Source organism: Sprattus sprattus (genome assembly GCF_963457725.1).
Source record: "Sprattus sprattus genome assembly, chromosome: 18".
In the NCBI taxonomy this organism is placed as follows: domain Eukaryota; kingdom Metazoa; phylum Chordata; class Actinopteri; order Clupeiformes; family Clupeidae; genus Sprattus; species Sprattus sprattus.
This window is the reverse complement of record NC_137916.1, coordinates 23,467,363-23,492,224: the sequence shown is the minus strand read 5'-3', so window position 1 is coordinate 23,492,224 and position 24,862 is coordinate 23,467,363. Positions and strand designations below refer to the sequence as shown.

The 24,862-nt window shown below is 41.1% G+C and overlaps 2 protein-coding genes across 2 annotated transcripts; both read left to right on the top strand.

Moving 5' to 3' along the window:
* Positions 1-6,665: 6,665 nt before the first annotated feature.
* Positions 6,666-10,323, top strand: LOC308379192 (keratin, type I cytoskeletal 50 kDa-like; the record flags this gene model as incomplete). The annotated part of the gene is made up of 7 exons (XM_080856250.1): positions 6,666-7,094; positions 7,264-7,346; positions 7,805-7,961; positions 8,276-8,437; positions 8,803-8,928; positions 9,361-9,590; positions 9,762-10,323. The coding sequence occupies 7 exons, from the start codon at positions 6,666-6,668 to the stop codon at positions 10,321-10,323; spliced, it is 1,749 nt and encodes a 582-aa protein (XP_080712376.1).
* Positions 10,324-19,660: 9,337 nt separating this feature from the next.
* Positions 19,661-23,416, top strand: LOC308379191 (keratin, type I cytoskeletal 50 kDa-like; the record flags this gene model as incomplete). Its single annotated transcript, XM_080856249.1, has 7 exons — positions 19,661-20,089; positions 20,259-20,341; positions 20,800-20,956; positions 21,373-21,534; positions 21,893-22,018; positions 22,451-22,680; positions 22,852-23,416. The coding sequence occupies 7 exons, from the start codon at positions 19,661-19,663 to the stop codon at positions 23,414-23,416; spliced, it is 1,752 nt and encodes a 583-aa protein (XP_080712375.1).
* Between the last annotated feature and the right edge of the window lie 1,446 nt (positions 23,417-24,862).

Here is a 24,862-nt window from a genome sequence, read left to right as displayed (position 1 = left end):
CTCTCATCCTCATTGTCCTGTTCCTAGTTTTGACCAACAGGAACAGAGATCTGAGATAACAGTCTCTGCAGGGGGCTGGGAAGATCAACACAACACCAGCACAACAGGGCACCATAAAACAACACCCTGCCCCACCAAATGAATTAATTAACAGAGGAATAATGCCATCTGTGATTTTCCACTTCAAAGAGCCATTTCCTCCTTACACCAGCATGATGGAGCACCTTGCCATAAGGCGAAAGTGATAATTAAGTGGCTCGGGGAACAAAACATTGATATTTTGGGTCCATTGGCCAGGAAACTCCCCAGACCTTTATCCCATTGAGAACTTGTGGTCAATCCTCAAGAGGCGGGTGGACAAACAAAAAAAAACTATCTCTGACAAACTCCAAGCATTAATTATGCAAGAATGGGCCGCCATCAGTCAGGATGTGGCCCGGAAGTTATTTGACAGCATGCCAGGGCGGATTGCAGAGGTCTTGAAAAAAAAGGGTCAAAACTGCATATATTGACTTTTTGCATTAACTTCATGAAATTGCCAAAAAAAAGCCAGTGACACTTATTAAATATATTTAATTATACTTCAGCCTTCCATAGTAACATCTGACAAAAATATCTAAAGACACTGAAGCAGCAAACTTTGTGAAAATGCATATTTGTGTCATTCTCAAAACTTTTGGCCACGACTGTACATACCACCACCAATTAGATGCTACAAATGCCAAAGACTAGGACATGTAGCTGTACAATGCCGAGGTAAATCTAGATGTGCTAAATGTGGAGGAGAACATGAATATGGGAAATGTGGGGATAAGGCTATGCTAAAATGCGTCAATTGTGGGGGTGAGCATAGTGCGGCATATGGTGGATGTGGGAAACAAAAAGAAGCCAGGGAAGTTCAGAAATTTAAGATAACAAATAACGTGTCTTATGCTGAGGCTCTTAAGGAAATTGTTAAGGAGAAAAAAGATACTAGGATTGATATCCCTAGCTGTATTCCAGAGCAGGCTGCAGCGAAATCATTCCATTCCAGCAGGGCTAAGATAAGCAGAACAAATGATGGGAATCCCCTTAAAGGGAAAAAACAGCAGGTCAGTGAACCTAGTATTCCCGATTTAGATAGTTGTGAATGTTTAACAAAAATCTCAGAGGATACATTACTGGTCAAGAAAAATGACTTCATTGCCTTCATTTGTACAGTGATCAATAGAACAATGCAATACCCCAAGAAAAGCGACAAGATAAAATCAATTGTGGACATTGCTAATGATTTTTTAGGATTCAGTACACAAGCAGATGAAATTCATGAGATGTTGAACAATAAATATGCGCAAAATAATAGTTGAAGGAATTATGGTGTTTTTCATTCTCCAATGGAATGCCAGAAGTCTAATAGCCAATGGACAAGAATTAAAAAAATATATTAATGATTTAGAATATAAACCGGATATTATATGTATTCAAGAGACATGGTTAAAGCCCCATTTAAATTTTGTACTGAAAGGGTACAACAGTAGTAGAGTAGATAGAGAGAAAGACAGAGGAGGAGGCTGTCTAACATTTATTAAAGATGGAATTCCATATAGGCACATAGAGACAAATAAAGAATATGAATGTGTGGTAACCGAAATATTTGATGGGATCAGTGGACATTTTGATGTTGTTAATTTCTATAACCCATGTAAAGCTATCACTAATGATATGTTTCAATATATTTTAAGGACAAACCGTAGAGAAATATGGTGTGGAGATTTTAATGCACACAATAGTTTGTGGGGTAGCAAGCACACAGACCTAAATGGTGAGGCGGTGGAAGAAATGATAAATGATAGAATGCTGGTATGTTTAAATAATGGGGCTGGTACTAGAATTAATGTTTATAAAAATGAAACTTCATGTCTTGATTTAACTCTAGTTGATAGGAGAATAGCTAGTAGATGTGAATGGGAAATAGATCAAACCACAAGTGTTGGAAGTGATCATTTCCCAATCTCATGTAAAATTGATATTGATTTTAAGACAGAACCGACATACATTCATCAAAAATGGGCATTCAAAAAGGCCAACTGGGAGAAATATAAAGACAATTGTGATAGTATGGTAAATCAGGTTCCTGAAATACATCAAACTATTGATGAAATAAACAATAATATAAGCAGTTTTATACTTGTGGCAGCAAGCCAAAGTATCCCAATTAGCCAGAGTAAAAAGAACCAAACGAATGTTCCATGGTGGAATGAGGATTGCAAAAAGGCTATTAGGACCGAAACAGAGCCTTTAAGAACTTACGCAGAACATTGACAACAGGAAATTTGATTGAATACCAAAAGAAAAAGGCCATAGCTAGGAGGGTTATAAAAGAGACAAAAAGAGAATCCTGGAGACAATTCTGCTCAACGATAGGAAGAGAAACTACACTAAATAAGGTTTGGATGATGATTAAAAAGATGATTGGTAAACACAAGTCTTTACATATTCCCATTTTAATTGAAGGAGGAAATAAAACCATTTTAGATTCTGAGAAAGCCAGGTTACTTGGTAAAACTCTTGCAAATATTCATAAAGGCAATCATTTGGACGATAGATTCAAGAAAAGAAAAGAAAAGAAGAAATACTGAAAGTAAACAAGGACATTCTGAAAATGAGGGAAGAAAATATGTCTGCCTTGGATGTGGAATTTAATATGTCAGAACTCAAAATGGCTCTGAATAACACTGGATACTCTTCTCCAGGAAGTGATAATCTTTGCTATGCTATGCTAAACAACTACCAGATAAAGTATTGGAAAATGTCTTATTTTTGTTTAATACAGTCTGGACTGAAGATAAATTACCAAAGGCATGGAAAACAGCAACAATTCTTCCTTTTCCTAAACCAGGTAAGGATCCAAGTAATCCTGAAAATTATAGGCCTATAGCTCTAACTTCACATTTAGGCAAACTAATGGAAAAAATGGTTGTAGCACGGTTAAATTACTATCTTGAAAATAAGCATCTAATCAGAGATTATCAGACAGGATTTAGGAAAAGTAAATCTACAACTGATGCTTTGGTTAAATTAAGTAATGAAATTGAGAAATCTATAGTCATGAAAGAAATTATGGTTGCAGTGTTCTTGGACATTGAGAAAGCTTATGACACCATGTGGAGAGAAGGATTATTGATTAAATTGGAGAGCATTGGAATCAATGGGAAGATGTATAATTACATTTTAGATTTTCTATCACATCGCACCATTAGGGTTAAAGTGGGGGATGGAATATCTGAAGAATTTATGGTAGAGAGTGGTATTCCCCAGGGGAGTGTAATAAGTCCAATTCTATTTAATATCATGATTAATGATATATTTGAGAAACTTGGGAGTAACATTGACTTTCTGCTTTATGCTGATGATGCTGTCATATGGAAGAGGGGAAAGAATTTTTCATACATAATGAACCAGATTCAAAAAGATGTTGAAGTTCTAGAACAATGGGGAGTTGACTGGGGTTTTAAGTTTTCTATTCAAAAGTCAAAGGTCATGTATTTTACAAGAAAGAAAGTACTTGGAAATTTGAAAATTATGCTCTACAATCAACCACTTGAAAGAGGAGAGAAGTTCAAATATCTAGGGGTTTGGTTTGATGAGAAACTAACATGGAAATTTCATATTGAATATATGGAAACAAAGTGCAAAAAAGTAATGAACCTAATGAGAATGGTGACTGGTCATTATTGGGGAGCAGATAGACTGTCTTTGATGAATCCGTATAAAGTTTTGATTAGGTCAACTTTTGACTATGGTTGTATTTTATATAGCTCAGCTTGTAAAACTTCCCTGAATAAACTAGATAGGATTCAGTATAAAGCCCTAAGAATAGCCTTAGGTGCAATGAAAACAACACCTACGTGTGCTCTACTGGTGGAGGCAGAAGAAACCCCTCTCAGTTTAAGAATTACTAAACTCTCAATTACATATTGGGTCAGATTACAAGGAAGTTCTAACAATCCAGCAATTGTCCTAAAGGATTGTTGGGAATATTACAACAAATCTAGTGGGTTTGGATGGAACATAGAAAATGCAGCAGATCAGTATGGAATGAAACAGTTTGAATTTAGTCCAGCATTAGTTCTGAGTGGTGTTCCTCCATGGATACTCCCATCCCCAAAGATAGATTCTGAACTATTAAATCAAAAGAAAGAATATCCAGATGAGCGGATTTTTGCAGCATATTGCCAAAATTACCTGAATTCTTCCTATTATGGATTCCTTAAAATATACACAGACGGATCCAAGGACCCAAATAGCGGTCAATGTAGTATAGGGATGTATATCCCAGAATTTAAAAGAAAGCATGAAGTTAGAATAACTAATTATTTATCTGTTTATTCAGTTGAAATGGTTGGAATTATAACCGCATTGAGATGGATCGAAAAAGTTAAACCCCTTAAGTCAATTATATGTACCGACTCTATGTCGGTGTTGCAAAGTTTTGAGGGTACATCCTCAAGAGATGACCTTATTTTAGAAATAAAATATCTTTTAGCAAACATTAGAAATCTAGGGAGTATAGTTCAATTTTGCTGGGTCCCAGCACATATTGGAATTAAAGGGAATGAAATGGCAGATAAATTAGCAAAAAAGGCTTTGGAAAAAGAGCATATAGATATTAGGGTTCCATTAGGAAAAGGTGAAATCAAAAGTTTAATAAAGAAAGAGACCATGAAAAGGTGGCAAGATGAATGGGAAGCTGAATCTAAGGCTAGACAATATTATAAAGTACAAAGCCAAGTAGGAGGGAAAAGAGTGTCCACATTGGGATTTGATAGAAGAGAGGAAGTGGTATATACCAGATTAAGATTAGGTCACACAGGTCTCAATTCCACACTTAGGATAATAGGAAAATGTAGTGGTTTATGTGCTGAATGCGATGTGAAGGAAGATGTTGATCATGTACTTTTTAAATGTAAGAAAAATAATGAGCTCAGAGGAAAATGGCAAGTGGTTGAAGCTGAAAATGATAGGATTATAAATGATATTCTAGAGGAACAAGGGATGCAACCAGACAGAATCAAAGCTCTTATTTTGTTTCTGAAAGATTCAGGCCTAATGAAAAGAATCTAATTTAATTATTTATTTACAAATTTTTCTATTTATTTTATTTTATACTTTTATTTTTATTCTTATTTTTATTTTATGATTTATGAACAATAGTCTAGCCTAACCTGAGTCCCTTTACACACTCCTGTATAGTAGGTGGCGGTATACGCAAATATTGTTGTAACCCGCCAAAAACAAGAAGAAGAAGAAGAAGTGCATGTCAGAGCAAACTCCAAGCCATGGGGTCAAATGAATTATCTGCAGACCTCAGAAACAGGAAGAATAAAATAAGTTTGGAAACACCAAGAATCTTTGTAGACCTGGCCGCCTGGACAAACTGAGCAATCTGGGAGGACAGATCGCCAGTGTATCCATTTGGAGATGGGAGAACCTTTCAGAAGATCAACTATCCAGGCAGCACTCCACCAATCAGGCCTTTATTTTAGAGTGGCCAGACGGAAGAAGCCCCTCCTTACTAAAACACAAAAAACTAAAACTAAAAATCACAGTCCGTTTGGAGTGTGCCAAAAGGCACCTAGAGGACTCTCAAACCAGGAGAAACAAGATTCTCTGGTCTGATGAAACCAAAATGTAACTAGTTCTGGGGAGCATTGTTGGAGTGTGCATGGTTGTGTCTGTTTGTGTTTGTCTCTGTGTTTATGTGTTAGAATTATGTGAAGTGCTTACTCCCGACTATCTTTGTATTGTTTGTTAATATTGGAAGGACCCCCTCGAAAATGAGATGGTACATCTCAAGGGGCTATCCTTGAAATAAAGAATAAATAAAATCTGTGGGAAGAGCTGAAAAGGGCTGTGTACCGACCCTCCCCATCCAACCTGAGGGAGTTTGCTGCTTGAAGCGTCTTTCCCAACACGCCTTGAAGCGGGACTCACTGCCTAAAGTGCAGAAACCAAGTATAAGGCTAAGTGTACAGTGTGTGTATGCAAACTCTGTATAAAAACCTGTTTTAACTTCGTCATTTTTGGCTATTGTGTGTAGGTGTTTGAGGCAAAACATTTTCTCAATCTATTGTAGTATAAGTCTGTAAGGTTATCAAACGCGGAGAAGTTTAAAGAAGTGTGCAGACTCTCCGGCTTTGACCGTATTTATTTGAAGGTCAGTGGGAGAGAGAAGAGATGCTCTGAACATTCAGCTCTCTGTTCTGTCACACACAGATCCACTAAGATTTGTATGTTGTATTCGTCACCCTTTCAACATTCGTCACATTCTCACATGAGTCATTGTGTCGTTGCCAGTGGACGTGCTGAAACTTATATCACAGCCAGCGTCGAGAGATTTACATTTAGTAATTTAGCAGATGCCTTTATCCAAAGCCTCATGGCGATATCCCTCGCATTTTTGTGGGCCACATGTAGGCCAGGTGCAGGGGAGGGGGAGTCGGGATACAGGAGCTGAAGCGTCTGTGTGCGGAGGATAAAAGGTCCCTCACAGTGTCGTCTCAACACTCACTTCTCTCCCGTCAGAGCCAGAGTACCCATCCAGCCTCTTCGTCATGGCGACACTCTTCGCAGGCCGTTCCTCCTTCGGTGGAGGTGGATTCTCCGCAGGCTCCTCCCGAGTCTCCATGTCGGCAGGGGGCGGTGGCCGCATGATGAGGGCAGGCAGCGTGTACGGTGGTGCCGGCGGTTCCGGGGTGCGCATGTCCAGCGCTTCCAGTCTGGGTGCCGCAGCTGGATTCGGCGGGGGGGGTGGTGCCAGGTTTGGAAGTGGTGCCGGCTTTGGAGGGGGTGCTGGTTTCAGCGGGGGGTACGGTGGGGGAGCGGGGTCTGGGGGCTTCAGCATGTCTGGCGCTGCAGAGGGAGGCGTCATTGGCAATGAGAAGTTCACTATGCAGAACCTCAACGAACGTCTGGCTGCCTACCTGGCCAAGGTGCAGGTCCTGGAGAAGGCCAACGCAGAGCTTGAGCTGAAGATCAGACAGTTTCTGCCTTCATCCCCTTCTGGCCACGACTACAGCAGCTTCATGGTCTCCATTAGCGACCTCCAGGCCCAGGTGAGCTCCTCAAATTAGCCTCCATCTGCAACAGAGACACACTGTGCTTTCCTCTCATGCTAAACTTGTGATTTTGAAACCAATAAGGGTTGTTTCTCTTGCAATAGCAAGCAATAAGTACATTATGCATTTGTATATGTGTTTCCTGATGAATTCCTGATGTGTTCAGATCCAGGGTGCCATTCAGCTGAAGAGTTCTGTGCACCTGGCCGTTGACAACGCTGGCCTCGCCATGGACGACTTCAGGGTCAAGTAGGTTCCCAAGAACATACAAATCCTGTTTACTCCAAAACACAAAAAAATCTGTTTCTAGGTTTACTCCAAAAGATAGAAATCCTGTTTCTAGGTTTTTTCCAAAAGATACAATTCAATTTCAATTCAATTGTATTCATATAGCGCCATAACAATACAATTGTCTCTAGGCGCTTGATGGATACAGATAGATGTGACCATCTTATTTGATATGGAATTAAAATTGAATGCGTGTAAAATATCACATTAAAATGATTCAGCCTGATTTGTGTACCCTATGCAATCAAATTGTGTGTGTGTAAAATACCTAACTTTCCACTGTTCTACTCTGGATGTTCTCTATAAAACAATTTTTTTTTTGTGGAATGCATTTAAACCAGCATAATGAGTTTACTTTTTGGGTATTTATCGTACATGTTTTGTTTGTTGTTTATCCTATCAATTGCCATCTCTATAAGGTATGAGACAGAGTTGACCATGAGGCAGTCAGTGGAGGCAGACATCGCCGGGCTGAGGAGAGTGCTGGATGAGCTGAACTACTCTAGGAACGACATCGTCATGCAGATCACCGGCCTGCAAGAAGAGCTTATCTATCTCAAGAAGAACCACGAGGAGGTGAGAACTGCAAACAGGAACAAAACTAATACACAGGAATTAAGTTATCTGAAGAGTTCCCAAGCCACTCTGTAATGCACCCTCCACGGGCATAGGTGTAGATCTCTCATTCACTTACTCACTGACTAACAGTTCATGCAGTGGCAGAAGTGGCTTCAGTTGAGCCTTGGTAAAGTCTTGAAAGGAGTGACGCAACTACGGCAAATAGTTGTGAGTTTCTTTGTGTGACACTGTCTGTCTCACAGTAGCACGTTGTTAATCCTAGGAGTAAAGAAAGCTACATCCCATTTTTAATAAAACTAATTCTGTTTTAGGAGCTGTTGTCCCTGCGTGCCGGGATGACCGGCCAGGTCAACGTAGAGGTGGACGCTGCACCTCAGGAGGACCTCACCAAGATCATGGCAGATATCCGTCAACACTACGAGGCAGTCTCATCCAAGAACCAGAAGGAACTTGAGTCTTGGTTCCAGGCTAAGGTAGATGACGTACACATATACACATATACACATATACCCCATGAGTGCATACACACTCACACTCACACTCACACTCACACTCACACTCACACTCACACTCACACTCACACTCACATCAGGAAAGCACAGTCAGTTACAGATGACATTTCTTGCCAGATCAGATCTTGCTTTATCAGCCTCGAGAACTATGCATTCATGACCCTCCACTCAATTCAATTCAATTCAATATTATGTATGTATATAGTGACAAAACAATTCCTTTTTTTCAGGGTGCTTCGAGGTACTCTACTCAAATGGTGTCTTGCTTTGTAATATGTAAAGTCCTTTCTCACATACTGTGTTCTCTTTTTGCTGCTGTTTTGCAGGCAGAGGTCGTGAACAAGGAGGTTGTAACGAGCACAGAGACCCTTCAGACCAGCAAGTCCGAGATCAACACTGTGAAGAGCTCAGTTCAGTCCCTGGAAATCGAACTTCAGTCTCTGATGAGCATGGTGAGACTACCCATCAGCACCGAAACACAGAACCATTGCACACAGTCTCATGACAACTCTGTTCATTTTACACCCTGGATGTTGTGCTCGTTTAGTGAGCTTTGTTTGGCTCTGCCGTCTGTGCAAGTACGGCAATCCAGACTATTCTCATTTGTAGTTCCACGTTGGTGGAACGAACTGCCTAGCACTACCAGAGCAGGGAAGTCCCTCTCTACCTTCAAGAAGCTTTTGAAGACCCAGCTCTTCAGAAGGCACCTCCCTTCCTAACTAGCACCTCAACTAGTTCTTAACACTTGCTCGACTTTCTTCTGCCATGGAAACACTACACTGGTATACTCATATATACCTGTGATACACCAGTTAAATAAAAAAAAAATCTAAAAAAATAAAAAAAATCTAATACCAACTCTCCTCACTCCCAAATCCCGACAGAAAGCATCGCTGGAGGCCACATTGCACGAGACGCAGTCACGCTACTCCGGCATGCTTTCAGGCTACCAGATGCAGGTAGGCAGCCTGGAAGGTCAGCTGGTTCATCTCCGCAGGGACCTGGAACGCCAGGGACAAGAGTACTCCGTGCTTCTGGACATGAAGACCAGACTGGAGATGGAAATCGCAGAGTACAGAAGACTCATGGACGGAGGGGCAGTTGCAAGTGCAGGGTATGCTAATCATTTAGTAGCTTTTGGCAAATTAACCAGTAACTCAGCAACTTGAATGAGTAAACTCTGAGGGGAAAATGTATGAAATACCTACAATTGTCCAGAACAAAATAAAGATCTGGGATGATTTTTGTCAGAAAAAGTGAATTGTCTTCTCTTTTTCCCTTACAGTGGCATGTCAACCTCATCCTCATCCTCCTCCACCTCCACCACCACCACCACCACTAAGGTCATCACAGTCGTGGAGGAGGTGGTCGACGGGGTGGTGTTGTCATCTTCCTCTAGCTCATCAGCTCAAGCAGTCGTGGAGGAGGTGGTCGACGGGGTGGTGTTGCCATCTTCCTCTAGCTCATCAGCTCAAGCAGTCGTGGAGGAGGTGGTCGACGGGGTGGTTGACAACACCTCCACCACCACCACCACTAAGGTCATCACAGTCGTGGAGGAGGTGGTCGACGGGGTGGTGTTGTCATCTTCCTCTAGCTCATCAGCTCAAGCAGTCGTGGAGGAGGTGGTCGACGGGGTGGTGTTGCCATCTTCCTCTAGCTCATCAGCTCAAGCAGTCGTGGAGAAGGTGGTCGACGGGGTGGTTGACAACACCTCCACCACCACCACCACTAAGGTCATCACAGTCGTGGAGGAGGTGGTCGACGGGGTGGTGTTGTCATCTTCCTCTAGCTCATCAGCTCAAGCAGTCGTGGAGGAGGTGGTCGACGGGGTGGTGTTGCCATCCTAAACTAAACCATTTACAGAAAGCACACCTGACAGCTGTCTGCTCAGGGACCGATCTGGCCCGACTTCTGTGTGGGTCCCACAGGTCCAAACCCAAAGAGAACCTGATCATCTCCAGAGCCAGCCTCTGTCACGAGCAAAAGCCCCTGCTTAATTTGAGAATCCACCTCCGTTTCTTTAAGTCCTGTACAATGAGCCTCTCAGTGTTTGAGCCAATAAAAAACATGAATAGCACTGTAAACGTGTGTGTAATTCTTTCAAACTCATGCACAGATACGATACACAGGTGCAAACGTACCATCACTTACAGAAATAGGATATGCTCAGATATCTACACTGGATTCAAGTGCAAATTTGTAAGCGCAGGATAAAAGGCTACAAAACATGGCTGCACAGACCAACTAAAGTCAATGGCACTATAAATGACTTTGTATGACAATAGCACAATCTTAGGTTTTTGCTTAATAATTAACTTAATAATGTGCTCTGTAATTACAAAATGCCAAATGACTCTCTTGATGAGTTCATCTCAAGGTAACATCTCTTGATGCATGGATGTGTAAGAGAGCAGCATCACAAACCCAAGTTTGTATTGATAATAGATTGGGAGCAGCATCACAAACCAGTGAGTGAAGTAAAAGAAAAGAAAGGGTATATTGCTGAAGGGTACGTGTTAAGGCAGGAACCTAAGCCCTCCTATTCAAGCCGGAAAGTCTGCGCACCAATTTCACCTTCTCCACGATGTATTACATTACAGACATATTCTACAATAGATTGACTTCAATTTCAGTTTAAAAATTATACACAAAATAGCAAAAAAATCTAAATGTAAAATATCATATGTACACAAGTGTGCAAGCCCTTTGATATGACACCCAAAAGTAAGCTGAGGTACATTTTGTTTCTCCTGATATTGCTTGAGATGTTTTTACGACTTAATTGGAGTCCACCTGTGATAAATTCAATTGATTGGATGGACATGATTTGGGATTACCAACAGCTGCCTATATAAGGCCCCACAGTTGACAGTGCATGTCAGAGGGCAGCAGTAGGGAACTGGATTTTGATGCGGTCTCAGGAGGAGAGTTTTTTTCCCGGAAACAGGAAGTAGTGGATTATTGTTGACGATCGAGACGCGGAACATTTGAAACCAGACGGTAAAAGCAAATAAATAAACTATTCAGTGAATGTAAAGTGGATAATGGCTGAGGACTCAGATGGTTGTTCACAGATTTTGACTGAAGAATGTGATATGTTATGGGAAGAAATGAGGAGAAACAAGAAAGTTAGGCAAAGATCAGGAAGTGGTGGGGAAGAATCTGTAGAGACGGTGATCAAAAAGAGCAAGGTGGATGCCAGATCTTTAATGATAAATCACAGGATGAACTATGGAAAGTGATTATAGTGTTTGATCAAAAAGAAGGACCAGATTTACACCCAATACACATCACCAAGGCAATAGATAAAGAAATAGGAAAGATTAATCATGCACGAATCATGGGGAATGGGAGAATCCTCATTTTTGCTAACTCCGAAGAACAGCAAAATAAAATTCTGCAGAAAAATACACTTAACAACCTTAAGATCACTACACACATTCCAGGTACTGCAGCTAAGGCAAGAGGGGTTGTATCAGGGATTCCAATTTCACTTACCATTGACGAGATCAAAGAAAGTTTAAAACGATATGACTTAGTCGAGGCTAAACGGCTAATGAATGGGAAGGAAAAAACTGAAAGTTTGTCTGTTTTGCTAAGTTTTAAGAAGGAGTTGCCAGTTAGAATCCAAATGGGTTATATATCCTACCTAGTACGACAGTAAAGTCGTGGCCAAAAGTTTTGAGAATGACACAAATATGCATTTTCACAAAGTTTGCTGCTTCAGTGTCTTTAGATATTTTTGTCAGATGTTAATATGGAAGGCTGAAGTATAATTAAAAATATTTAATAAGGGTCACTGGCTTTTATTGGCAATCACATGAAGTTAATGCAAAAAGTCAATATGTGCAGTTTTGACCCTTCTTTTTCAAGACCTCTGCAATCCGCCGTGGCATGCTGTCAATTAACTTCTGGGCCACATCCTGACTGATGGTGGCCCATTCTTGCATAATCAATGCTTGGAGTTTGTCAGAAATAGTTTTTTTTGTTTGTCCACCCGCCTCTTGAGGATTGACCACAAGTTCTCAATGGGATTAAGGTCTGGGGAGTTTCCTGGCCAATGGACCCAAAATATCAATGTTTTGTTCCCCGAGCCACTTAGTTATCACTTTTGCCTTATGGCAAGGTGCTCCATCATGCTGGGAAAGGCAATGTTCATCACCAAACTGTTCCTGGATGGTTGGGAGAAGTGGCTCTCGGAGGATGTTTTGGTCCAGCAAGCGCCAGGACCGTCTCCTTAATATGATTCAGCTGCGGGATCGGGTCACCTCCAGCACAGAGCTTGCTCAGGAATGGCAGCAGGCAGGTGTGAGTGCATCTGCGCGCCCAGTGAGGCGAAGACTTTTGGAGGATGGCCTGGTGTCAAGAAGGGCAGCAAAGAAGCCATTCTCTCCAGGAAAAACATCAGGGACAGACTCATATTCTGCAAAAGGTACAGGGATTAAACTGCTGAGGACTGGGGTAAAGTCATTTTCACTGATGAATCCCCTTTCCGATTGTTTGGGGCATCTGCAAATAAGCTTATCCGGAGAAGACAAGGTGAGAGCTATCATCAGTCCTGTGTCGAGCCAACAGTAAAGCATCCTTAGACCCTTCATGTGTGGGGTTGCTCCTCAGCCAAGGGAGTGGGCTCGCTCATAATTTTGCCTAAGAACACATGAATAAAGAATGGTACCAAAACCTCCTCCGAGAGCCACTTCTGCCAGCCATCCAGGAACAGTTTGGTGATGAACAATGCCTTTCCCAGCATGATGGAGCACCTTGCCATAAGGCGAAAGTGATAATTAAGTGGCTCGGGGAACAAAACATTGATATTTTGGGTCCATTGGCCAGGAAACTCCCCAGACCTTTATCCCATTGAGAACTTGTGGTCAATCCTCAAGAGGCGGGTGGACAAACAAAAAAAAACTATCTCTGACAAACTCCAAGCATTGATTATGCAAGAATGGGCCGCCATCAGTCAGGATGTGGCCCGGAAGTTATTTGACAGCATGCCAGGGCGGATTGCAGAGGTCTTGAAAAAAAAGGGTCAAAACTGCACATGTTGACTTTTTGCATTAACTTCATGAAATTGCCAAAAAAAAGCCAGTGACACTTATTAAATATATTTAATTATACTTCAGCCTTCCATAGTAACATCTGACAAAAATATCTAAAGACACTGAAGCAGCAAACTTTGTGAAAATGCATATTTGTGTCATTCTCAAAACTTTTGGCCACGACTGTACATACCACCACCAATTAGATGCTACAAATGCCAAAGACTAGGACATGTAGCTGTACAATGCCGAGGTAAATCTAGATGTGCTAAATGTGGAGGAGAACATGAATATGGGAAATGTGGGGATAAGGCTATGCTAAAATGCGTCAATTGTGGAGGTGAGCATAGTGCGGCATATGGTGGATGTGGGAAACAAAAAGAAGCCAGGGAAGTTCAGAAATTTAAGATAACAAATAACGTGTCTTATGCTGAGGCTCTTAAGGAAATTGTTAAGGAGAAAAAAGATACTAGGATTGATATCCCTAGCTGTATTCCAGAGCAGGCTGCAGCGAAATCATTCCATTCCAGCAGGGCTAAGATAAGCAGAACAAATGATGGGAATCCCCTTAAAGGGAAAAAACAGCAGGTCAGTGAACCTAGTATTCCCGATTTAGATAGTTGTGAATGTTTAACAAAAATCTCAGAGGATACATTACTGGTCAAGAAAAATGACTTCATTGCCTTCATTTGTACAGTGATCAATAGAACATTGCAATACCCCAAGAAAAGCGACAAGATAAAATAAATTGTGGACATTGCTAATGATTTTTTAGGATTCAGTACACAAGCAGATGAAATTCATGAGATGTTGAACAATAAATATGCGCAGAATAATAGTTGAAGGAATTATGGTGTTTTTCATTCTCCAATGGAATGCCAGAAGTCTAATAGCCAATGGACAAGAATTTAAAAAATGTATTAATGATTTAGAATATAAACCGGATATTATATGTATTCAAGAGACATGGTTAAAGCCCCATTTAAATTTTGTACTGAAAGGGTACAACAGTAGTAGAGTAGATAGAGAGAAAGACAGAGGAGGAGGCTGTCTAACATTTATTAAAGATGGAATTCCATATAGGCACATAGAGACAAATAAAGAATATGAATGTGTGGTAACCGAAATATTTGATGGGATCAGTGGACATTTTGATATTGTTAATTTCTATAACCCATGTAAAGCTATCACTAATGATATGTTTCAAAATATTTTAAGGACAAACCGTAGAGAAATATGGTGTGGAGATTTTAATGCACACAATAGTTTGTGGGGTAGCAAGCACACAGACCTAAATGGTGAGGCGGTGGAAGAAATGATAAATGATAGAATGCTGGTATGTTTAAATAATGGGGCTGGTACTAGAATTAATGTTTATAAAAATGAAACTTCATGTCTTGATTTAACTCTAGTTGATAGGAGAATAGCTAGTAGATGTGAATGGGAAATAGATCAAACCACAAGTGTTGGAAGTGATCATTTCCCAATCTCATGTAAAATTGATATTGATTTTAAGACAGAACCGACATACATTCATCAAAAATGGGCATTCAAAAAGGCCAACTGGGAGAAATATAAAGACAATTGTGATAGTATGGTAAATCAGGTTCCTAAAATACATCAAACTATTGATGAAATAAACAATAATATAAGCAGTTTTATACTTGTGGCAGCAAGCCAAAGTATCCCAATTAGCCAGAGTAAAAAGAGCCAAACGAATGTTCCATGGTGGAATGAGGATTGCAAAAAGGCTATTAGGACCGAAACAGAGCCTTTAAGAACTTACGCAGAACATTGACAACAGGAAATTTGATTGAATACCAAAAGAAAAAGGCCATAGCTAGGAGGGTTATAAAAGAGACAAAAAGAGAATCCTGGAGACAATTCTGCTCAACGATAGGAAGAGAAACTACACTAAATAAGGTTTGGATGATGATTAAAAAGATGATTGGTAAACACAAGTCTTTACATATTCCCATTTTAATTGAAGGAGGAAATAAAACCATTTTAGATTCTGAGAAAGCCAGGTTACTTGGTAAAACTCTTGCAAATATTCATAAAGGCAATCATTTGGACGATAGATTCAAGAAAAGAAAAGAAGAAATACTGAAAGTAAACAAGGACATTCTGAAAATGAGGGAAGAAAATATGTCTGCCTTGGATGTGGAATTTAATATGTCAGAACTCAAAATGGCTCTGAATAACACTGGATACTCTTCTCCAGGAAGTGATAATCTTTGCTATGCTATGCTAAGACAACTACCAGATAAAGTATTGGAAAATGTCTTATTTTTGTTTAATAAAGTCTGGACTGAAGATAAATTACCAAAGGCATGGAAAACAGCAACAATTCTTCCTTTTCCTAAACCAGGTAAGGATCCAAGTAATCCTGAAAATTATAGGCCTATAGCTCTAACTTCACATTTAGGCAAACTAATGGAAAAAATGGTTGTAGCACGGTTAAATTACTATCTTGAAAATAAGCATCTAATCAGAGATTATCAGACAGGATTTAGGAAAAGTAAATCTACAACTGATGCTTTGGTTAAATTAAGTAATGAAATTGAGAAATCTATAGTCATGAAAGAAATTATGGTTGCAGTGTTCTTGGACATTGAGAAAGCTTATGACACCATGTGGAGAGAAGGATTATTGATTAAATTGGAGAGCATTGGAATCAATGGGAAGATGTATAATTACATTTTAGATTTTCTATCACATCGCACCATAAGGGTTAAAGTGGGGGATGGAATATCTGAAGAATTTATGGTAGAGAGTGGTATTCCCCAGGGGAGTGTAATAAGTCCAATTCTATTTAATATCATGATTAATGATATATTTGAGAAACTTGGGAGTAACATTGACTTTCTGCTTTATGCTGATGATGCTGTCATATGGAAGAGGGGAAAGAATTTTTCATACATAATGAACCAGATTCAAAAAGATGTTGAAGTTCTAGAACAATGGGGAGTTGACTGGGGTTTTAAGTTTTCTATTCAAAAGTCAAAGGTCATGTATTTTACAAGAAAGAAAGTACTTGGAAATTTGAAAATTATGCTCTACAATCAACCACTTGAAAGAGGAGAGAAGTTCAAATATCTAGGGGTTTGGTTTGATGAGAAACTAACATGGAAATTTCATATTGAATATATGGAAACAAAGTGCAAAAAAGTAATGAACCTAATGAGAATGGTGACTGGTCATTATTGGGGAGCAGATAGACTGTCTTTGATGAATCCGTATAAAGTTTTGATTAGGTCAACTTTTGACTATGGTTGTATTTTATATAGCTCAGCTTGTAAAACTTCCCTGAATAAACTAGATAGGATTCAGTATAAAGCCCTAAGAATAGCCTTAGGTGCAATGAAAACAACACCTACGTGTGCTCTACTGGTGGAGGCAGAAGAAACCCCTCTCAGTTTAAGAATTACTAAACTCTCAATTACATATTGGGTCAGATTACAAGGAAGTTCTAACAATCCAGCAATTGTCCTAAAGGATTGTTGGGAATATTACAACAAATCTAGTGGGTTTGGATGGAACATAGAAAATGCAGCAGATCAGTATGGAATGAAACAGTTTGAATTTAGTCCAGCATTAGTTCTGAGTGGTGTTCCTCCATGGATACTCCCATCCCCAAAGATAGATTCTGAACTATTAAATCAAAAGAAAGAATATCCAGATGAGCGGATTTTTGCAGCATATTGCCAAAATTACCTGAATTCTTCCTATTATGGATTCCTTAAAATATACACAGACGGATCCAAGGACCCAAATAGCGGTCAATGTAGTATAGGGATGTATATCCCAGAATTTAAAAGAAAGCATGAAGTTAGAATAACTAATTATTTATCTGTTTATTCAGTTGAAATGGTTGGAATTATAACCGCATTGAGATGGATCGAAAAAGTTAAACCCCTTAAGTCAATTATATGTACCGACTCTATGTCGGTGTTGCAAAGTTTTGAGGGTACATCCTCAAGAGATGACCTTATTTTAGAAATAAAATATCTTTTAGCAAACATTAGAAATCTAGGGAGTATAGTTCAATTTTGCTGGGTCCCAGCACATATTGGAATTAAAGGGAATGAAATGGCAGATAAATTAGCAAAAAAGGCTTTGGAAAAAGAGCATATAGATATTAGGGTTCCATTAGGAAAAGGTGAAATCAAAAGTTTAATAAAGAAAGAGACCATGAAAAGGTGGCAAGATGAATGGGAAGCTGAATCTAAGGCTAGACAATATTATAAAGTACAAAGCCAAGTAGGAGGGAAAAGAGTGTCCACATTGGGATTTGATAGAAGAGAGGAAGTGGTATATACCAGATTAAGATTAGGTCACACAGGTCTCAATTCCACGCTTAGGATAATAGGAAAATGTAATGGTTTATGTGCTGAATGCGATGTGAAGGAAGATGTTGATCATGTACTTTTTAAATGTAAGAAAAATAATGAGCTCAGAGGAAAATGGCAAGCGGTTGAAGCTGAAAATGATAGGAGTATAAATGATATTCTAGAGGAACAAGGGATGCAACCAGACAGAATCAAAGCTCTTATTTTGTTTCTGAAAGATTCAGGCCTAATGAAAAGAATCTAATTTAATTATTTATTTACAAATTTTTCTATTTATTTTATTTTATACTTTTATTTTTATTTTTATTCTTATTTTTATTTTATGATTTATGAACAATAGTCTAGCCTAACCTGAGTCCCTTTACACACTCCTGTATAGTAGGTGGCGGTATACGCAAATATTGTTGTAACCCGCCAAAAACAAGAAGAAGAAGAAGAAGTGCATGTCAGAGCAAACTCCAAGCCATGGGGTCAAAGGAATTATCTGCAGACCTCAGAAACAGGAAGAATAAAAGAAGTTTGGAAACACCAAGAATCTTTGTAGACCTGGCAGCCTGGACAAACTGAGCAATCTGGGAGGACAGATCGCCAGTGTATCCATTTGGAGATGGGAGAACCTTTCAGAAGATCAACTATCCAGGCAGCACTCCACCAATCAGGCCTTTATTTTAGAGTGGCCAGACGGAAGCCCCTCCTTACTAAAAGGCACATCACAGTCCGTTTGGAGTGTGCCAAAAGGCACCTAGAGGACTCTCAAACCAGGAGAAACAAGATTCTCTGGTCTGATGAAACCAAAATGTAACTAGTTCTGGGGAGCATTGTTGGAGTGTGCATGGTTGTGTCTGTTTGTGTTTGTCTCTGTGTTTATGTGTTAGAATTATGTGAAGTGCTTACTCCCGACTATCTTTGTATTGTTTGTTAATATTGGAAGGACCCCCTCGAAAATGAGATGGTACATCTCAAGGGGCTATCCTTGAAATAAAGAATAAATAAAATCTGTGGGAAGAGCTGAAAAGGGCTGTGTACCGACCCTCCCCATCCAACCTGAGGGAGTTTGCTGCTTGAAGCGTCTTTCCCAACACGCCTTGAAGCGGGACTCACTGCCTAAAGTGCAGAAACCAAGTATAAGGCTAAGTGTACAGTGTGTGTATGCAAACTCTGTATAAAAACCTGTTTTAACTTCGTCATTTTTGGCTATTGTGTGTAGGTGTTTGAGGCAAAACATTTTCTCAATCTATTGTAGTATAAGTCTGTAAGGTTATCAAACGCGGAGAAGTTTAAAGAAGTGTGCAGACTCTCCGGCTTTGACCGTATTTATTTGAAGGTCAGTGGGAGAGAGAAGAGATGCTCTGAACATTCAGCTCTCTGTTCTGTCACACACAGATCCACTAAGATTTGTATGTTGTATTCGTCACCCTTTCAACATTCGTCACATTCTCACATGAGTCATTGTGTCGTTGCCAGTGGACGTGCTGAAACTTATATCACAGCCAGCGTCGAGAGATTTACGTTTAGTAATTTAGCAGATGCCTTTATCCAAAGCCTCATGGCGATATCCCTCGCATTTTTGTGGGCCACATGTAGGCCAGGTGCAGGGGAGGGGGAGTCGGGATACAGGAGCTGAAGCGTCTGTGTGCGGAGGATAAAAGGTCCCTCACAGTGTCGTCTCAACACTCACTTCTCTCCCGTCAGAGCCAGAGTACCCATCCAGCCTCTTCGTCATGGCGACACTCTTCGCAGGCCGTTCCTCCTTCGGTGGAGGTGGATTCTCCGCAGGCTCCTCCCGAGTCTCCATGTCGGCAGGGGGCGGTGGCCGCATGATGAGGGCAGGCAGCGTGTACGGTGGTGCCGGCGGTTCCGGGGTGCGCATGTCCAGCGCTTCCGGTCTGGGTGCCGCAGCTGGATTCGGCGGGGGGGGTGGTGCCAGGTTTGGAAGTGGTGCCGGCTTTGGAGGGGGTGCTGGTTTCAGCGGGGGGTACGGTGGGGGAGCGGGGTCTGGGGGCTTCAGCATGTCTGGCGCTGCAGAGGGAGGCGTCATTGGCAATGAGAAGTTCACTATGCAGAACCTCAACGAACGTCTGGCTGCCTACCTGGCCAAGGTGCAGGTCCTGGAGAAGGCCAACGCAGAGCTTGAGCTGAAGATCAGACAGTTTCGGCCTTCATCCCCTTCTGGCCACGACTACAGCAGCTTCATGGTCTCCATTAGCGACCTCCAGGCCCAGGTGAGCTCCTCAAATTAGCCTCCATCTGCAACAGAGACACACTGTGCTTTCCTCTCATGCTAAACTTGTGATTTTGAAACCAATAAGGGTTGTTTCTCTTGCAATAGCAAGCAATAAGTACATTATGCATTTGTATATGTGTTTCCTGATGAATTCCTGATGTGTTCAGATCCAGGGTGCCATTCAGCTGAAGAGTTCTGTGCACCTGGCCGTTGACAACGCTGGCCTCGCCATGGACGACTTCAGGGTCAAGTAGGTTCCCAAGAACATACAAATCCTGTTTACTCCAAAACACAAAAAAATCTGTTTCTAGGTTTACTCCAAAAGATAGAAATCCTGTTTCTAGGTTTTTTCCAAAAGATTCAATTCAATTTCAATTCAATTGTATTCATATAGCGCCATAACAATACAATTGTCTCTAGGCACTTGATGGATACAGATAGATGTGACCATCTTATTTGGTATGGAATTAAAATTGAATGCGTGTAAAATATCACATTAAAATGATTCAGCCTGATTTGTGTACCCTATGCAATCAAATTGTGTGTGTGTAAAATACCTAACTTTCCACTGTTCTACTCTGGATGTTCTCTATAAAACAATTTTTTTTTTGTGGAATGCATTTAAACCAGCATAATGAGCTTACTTTTTGGGTATTTATTGTACATGTTTTGTTTGTTGTTTATCCTATCAATTGCCATCTCTGTAAGGTATGAGACAGAGTTGACCATGAGGAAGTCCGTTGAGGCAGACATCGCCGGGCTGAAGAGAGTGCTGGATGAGTTGAACTACTCTAGGAACGACATCGTCATGCAGATCACCGGCCTGCAAGAAGAGCTTATCTATCTCAAGAAGAACCACGAGGAGGTGAGAACTGCAAACAGGAACAAAACTAATACACAGGAATTAAGTTATCTGAAGAAGGGCCACAAGGAAGTCTGGATGCCCGAGCCCAACCTGCTCTGAGGCCTCAGGGCACAAACAAGACTGGCTTTCTGTCTTAGCATGCTGTGCAGAGCTGGTGGCAGTGACAGATTACACATAGTTCCCAAGCCTCTCTGTAATGCACCCTCCTTGGGGTATAGGTGTAGATCTCTCATTCACTTACTCACTGTCTAACAGTTAATGCACTGACAGAAGTGGCTTCAGTTGAGCCTTGGTACAGTCTTGAAAGGAGTGACGCATTTCTTTGTGTGACACTGTCTGTCTCACAGTAGCACGTTGTTAATCCTAGTAGTAAAGAAAGCTACATCCCATTTTTAATAAAACTAATTCTGTTTTAGGAGCTATTGTCCCTGCATGCCGGGATGACCGGCCAGGTCAACGTAGAGGTGGACGCTGCACCTCAGGAGGACCTCACCAAGATCATGGCAGATATCCGTCAACACTACGAGGCAGTCTCATCCAAGAACCAGAGGGACCTTGAGTCTTGGTTCCAGGCTCAGGTAGATGACATACACATTTACAGATGCACATACACACATATACCCCCAGCATATACATATACACACACACACACACACACACACACACACACAGAAACACACACAGAAACACACTCATACAGATTACATTTCTTGCCAGATCAGATCTTGCAATATCAGCCTCTAGAACTATGCATTCATGACCCTCCGCTCAATTCAATTCAATATTATGTATGTATATAGCGTCAAAACAATACAAAAAATTCAGGACGCTTCGAGGTACTATACTCCAATGGTGACTTGTTTTGTAATATTGTGTAATAAATTAGTTAAAGTCCTTTCTCACATAATGTGTTCTCTTTTTGCTGCTGTTTTGCAGGCAGAGGTCGTGAACAAGGAGGTTGTAACGAGCACAGAGACCCTTCAGACCAGCAGGTCCGAGATCAACACTGTGAAGAGCTCAGTTCAGTCCCTGGAAATCGAACTTCAGTCTCTGATGAGCATGGTGAGACTACCCATCAGCACCGAAACACAGAACCATTGCACACAGTCTCATGACAACTCTGTTAATTTTACACCCTGGATGTTGTGCTCGTTTAGTGAGCTTTGTTTGGCTCTGCCGTCTGTGCAAGTACGGCAATCCAGACTATTCTCATTTGTAGTTCCACGTTGGTGGAACGAACTGCCTAGCACTACCAGAGCAGGGAAGTCCCTTTCTACCTTCAAGAAGCTTTTGAAGACCCAGCTCTTCAGAAGGCACCTCCCTTCCTAACTAGCACCTCAACTAGTTCTTAACATTTGCTCGACTTTCTTCTGCCATGGAAACATTACACTGGTATACTCATATATACCTGTGATACACCAGTTAAATAAAAAAAAAATCAAAAAAAATCAAAAAAATCTAATCCCAACTCTCCTCACTCCCAAATCCCGACAGAAAGCATCGCTGGAGGCCAAATTGCACGAGACGCAGTCACGCTACTCCGGCATGCTTTCAGGCTACCAGATGCAGGTAGGCCGCCTGGAAGGTCAGCTGGTTCATCTCCGCGGGGACCTGGAACGCCAGGGACAAGAGTACTCCGTGCTTCTGGACATGAAGACCAGACTGGAGATGGAGATCGGAGAGTACAGAAGACTCATGGACGGAGGGGCAGTTGCAAGTGCAGGGTATGCTAATCATTTAGTAGCTTTTGGCAAATTAACCAGTAACTCAGCAACTTGAATGAGTAAACTCTGAGGGGAAAATGTATGAAATACCTACAATTGTCCAGAACAAAATAAAGATCTGGGATGATTTTTGTCAGAAAAAGTGAATTGTCTTCTCTTTTTCCCTTACAGTGGCATGTCAACCTCATCCTCATCCTCCTCCACCTCCACCACCACCACCACCACCACTAAGGTCATCACAGTCGTGGAGGAGGTGGTCGACGGGGTGGTGTTGTCATCTTCCTCTAGCTCATCAGCTCAAGCAGTCGTGGAGGAGGTGGTCGACGGGGTGGTGTTGCCATCTTCCTCTAGCTCATCAGCTCAAGCAGTCGTGGAGGAGGTGGTCGACGGGGTGGTTGACAACACCTCCACCACCACCACCACTAAGGTCATCACAGTCGTGGAGGAGGTGGTCGACGGGGTGGTGTTGTCATCTTCCTCTAGCTCATCAGCTCAAGCAGTCGTGGAGGAGGTGGTCGACGGGGTGGTGTTGCCATCTTCCTCTAGCTCATCAGCTCAAGCAGTCGTGGAGGAGGTGGTTGACGGGGTGGTTGACAACACCTCCACCACCACCACCACTAAGGTCATCACAGTCGTGGAGGAGGTGGTCGACGGGATGGTGATGTCATCTTCTTCTAGCTCATCAGCTCAAGCAGTCGTGGAGGAGGTGGTCGACGGGGTGGTGTTGCCATCCTAAACTAAACCATTTACAGAAAGCACACCTGACAGCTGTCTGCTCTGGGACCGATCTGGCCCGACTTCTGTGTGGGTCCCACAGGTCCAAACCCAAAGAGAACCTGATCATCTCCAGAGCCAGCCTCTGTCACGAGCAAAAGCCCCTGCTTAATTTGAGAATCCACCTCCGTTTCTTTAAGTCCTGTACAATGAGCCTCTCAGTGTTTGAGCCAATAAAAAACATGAATAGCACTGTAAACGTGTGTGTAATTCTTTCAAACTCATGCACAGATACGATACACAGGTGCAAACGTACCATCACTTACAGAAATAGGATATGCTCAGATATCTACACTGGATTCAAGTGCAAATTTGTAAGCGCAGGATAAAAGGCTACAAAACATGGCTGCACAGACCAACTAAAGTCAATGGCACTATAAATGACTTTGTATGACAATAGCACAATCTTAGGTTTTTGCTTAATAATTAACTTAATAATGTGCTCTGTAATTACAAAATGGCAAATGACTCTCTTGATGAGTTCATCTCAGGTAACATCTCTTGATGCATGGATGTGTAAGAGAGCAGCATCACAAACCCAAGTTTGTATTGATAATAGATTGGGAGCAGCATCACAAACCAGTGAGCAAAGTAAAAGAAAAGAAAGGGTATATTGCTGAAGGGTACGTGTTCAGGCAGGAACCTAAGCCCTCCTATTCAAGCCGGAAAGTCTGCACACCAATTTCACCTTCTCCACGATGTATTACATTACAGACATATTCTACAATAGATTGACTTCAATTTCAGTCTAAAAATTATACACAAAATAGCAAAAAAATCTAAATGTAAAATATCATATGTACACAAGTTTGCAAAAAGAGCAAGGCGGATGCCAGATCTTTAAATGATAAATCACAGGATGAAGTATGGAAAGTGATTATAGTGTTTGATCAAAAAGAAGGACCAGATTTACACCCAATACACATCACCAAGGCAATAGATAAAGAAATAGGAAAGATTAATCATGCACGAATCATGGGGAATGGGAGAATCCTCATTTTTGCTAACTCCGAAGAACAGCAAAATAAAATTCTGCAGAAAAATACACTTAACAACCTTAAGATCACTACACACATCCCAGGTACTGCAGCTAAGGCAAGAGGGGTTATATCAGGGATTCCAATTTCACTTACCATTGACGAGATCAAAGAAAGTTTAAAACGATATGACTTAGTCGAGGCTAAACGGCTAATGAATGGGAAGGAAAAAACTGAAAGTTTGTCTGTTTTGCTAAGTTTTAAGAAGGAGTTGCCAGTTAGAATCCAAATGGGTTATATATCCTACCTAGTACGACAGTACAGTCGTGGCCAAAAGTTTTGAGAATGACACAAATATGCATTTTCACAAAGTTTGCTGCTTCAGTGTCTTTAGATATTTTTGTCAGAGGTTAATATGGAAGGCTGAAGTA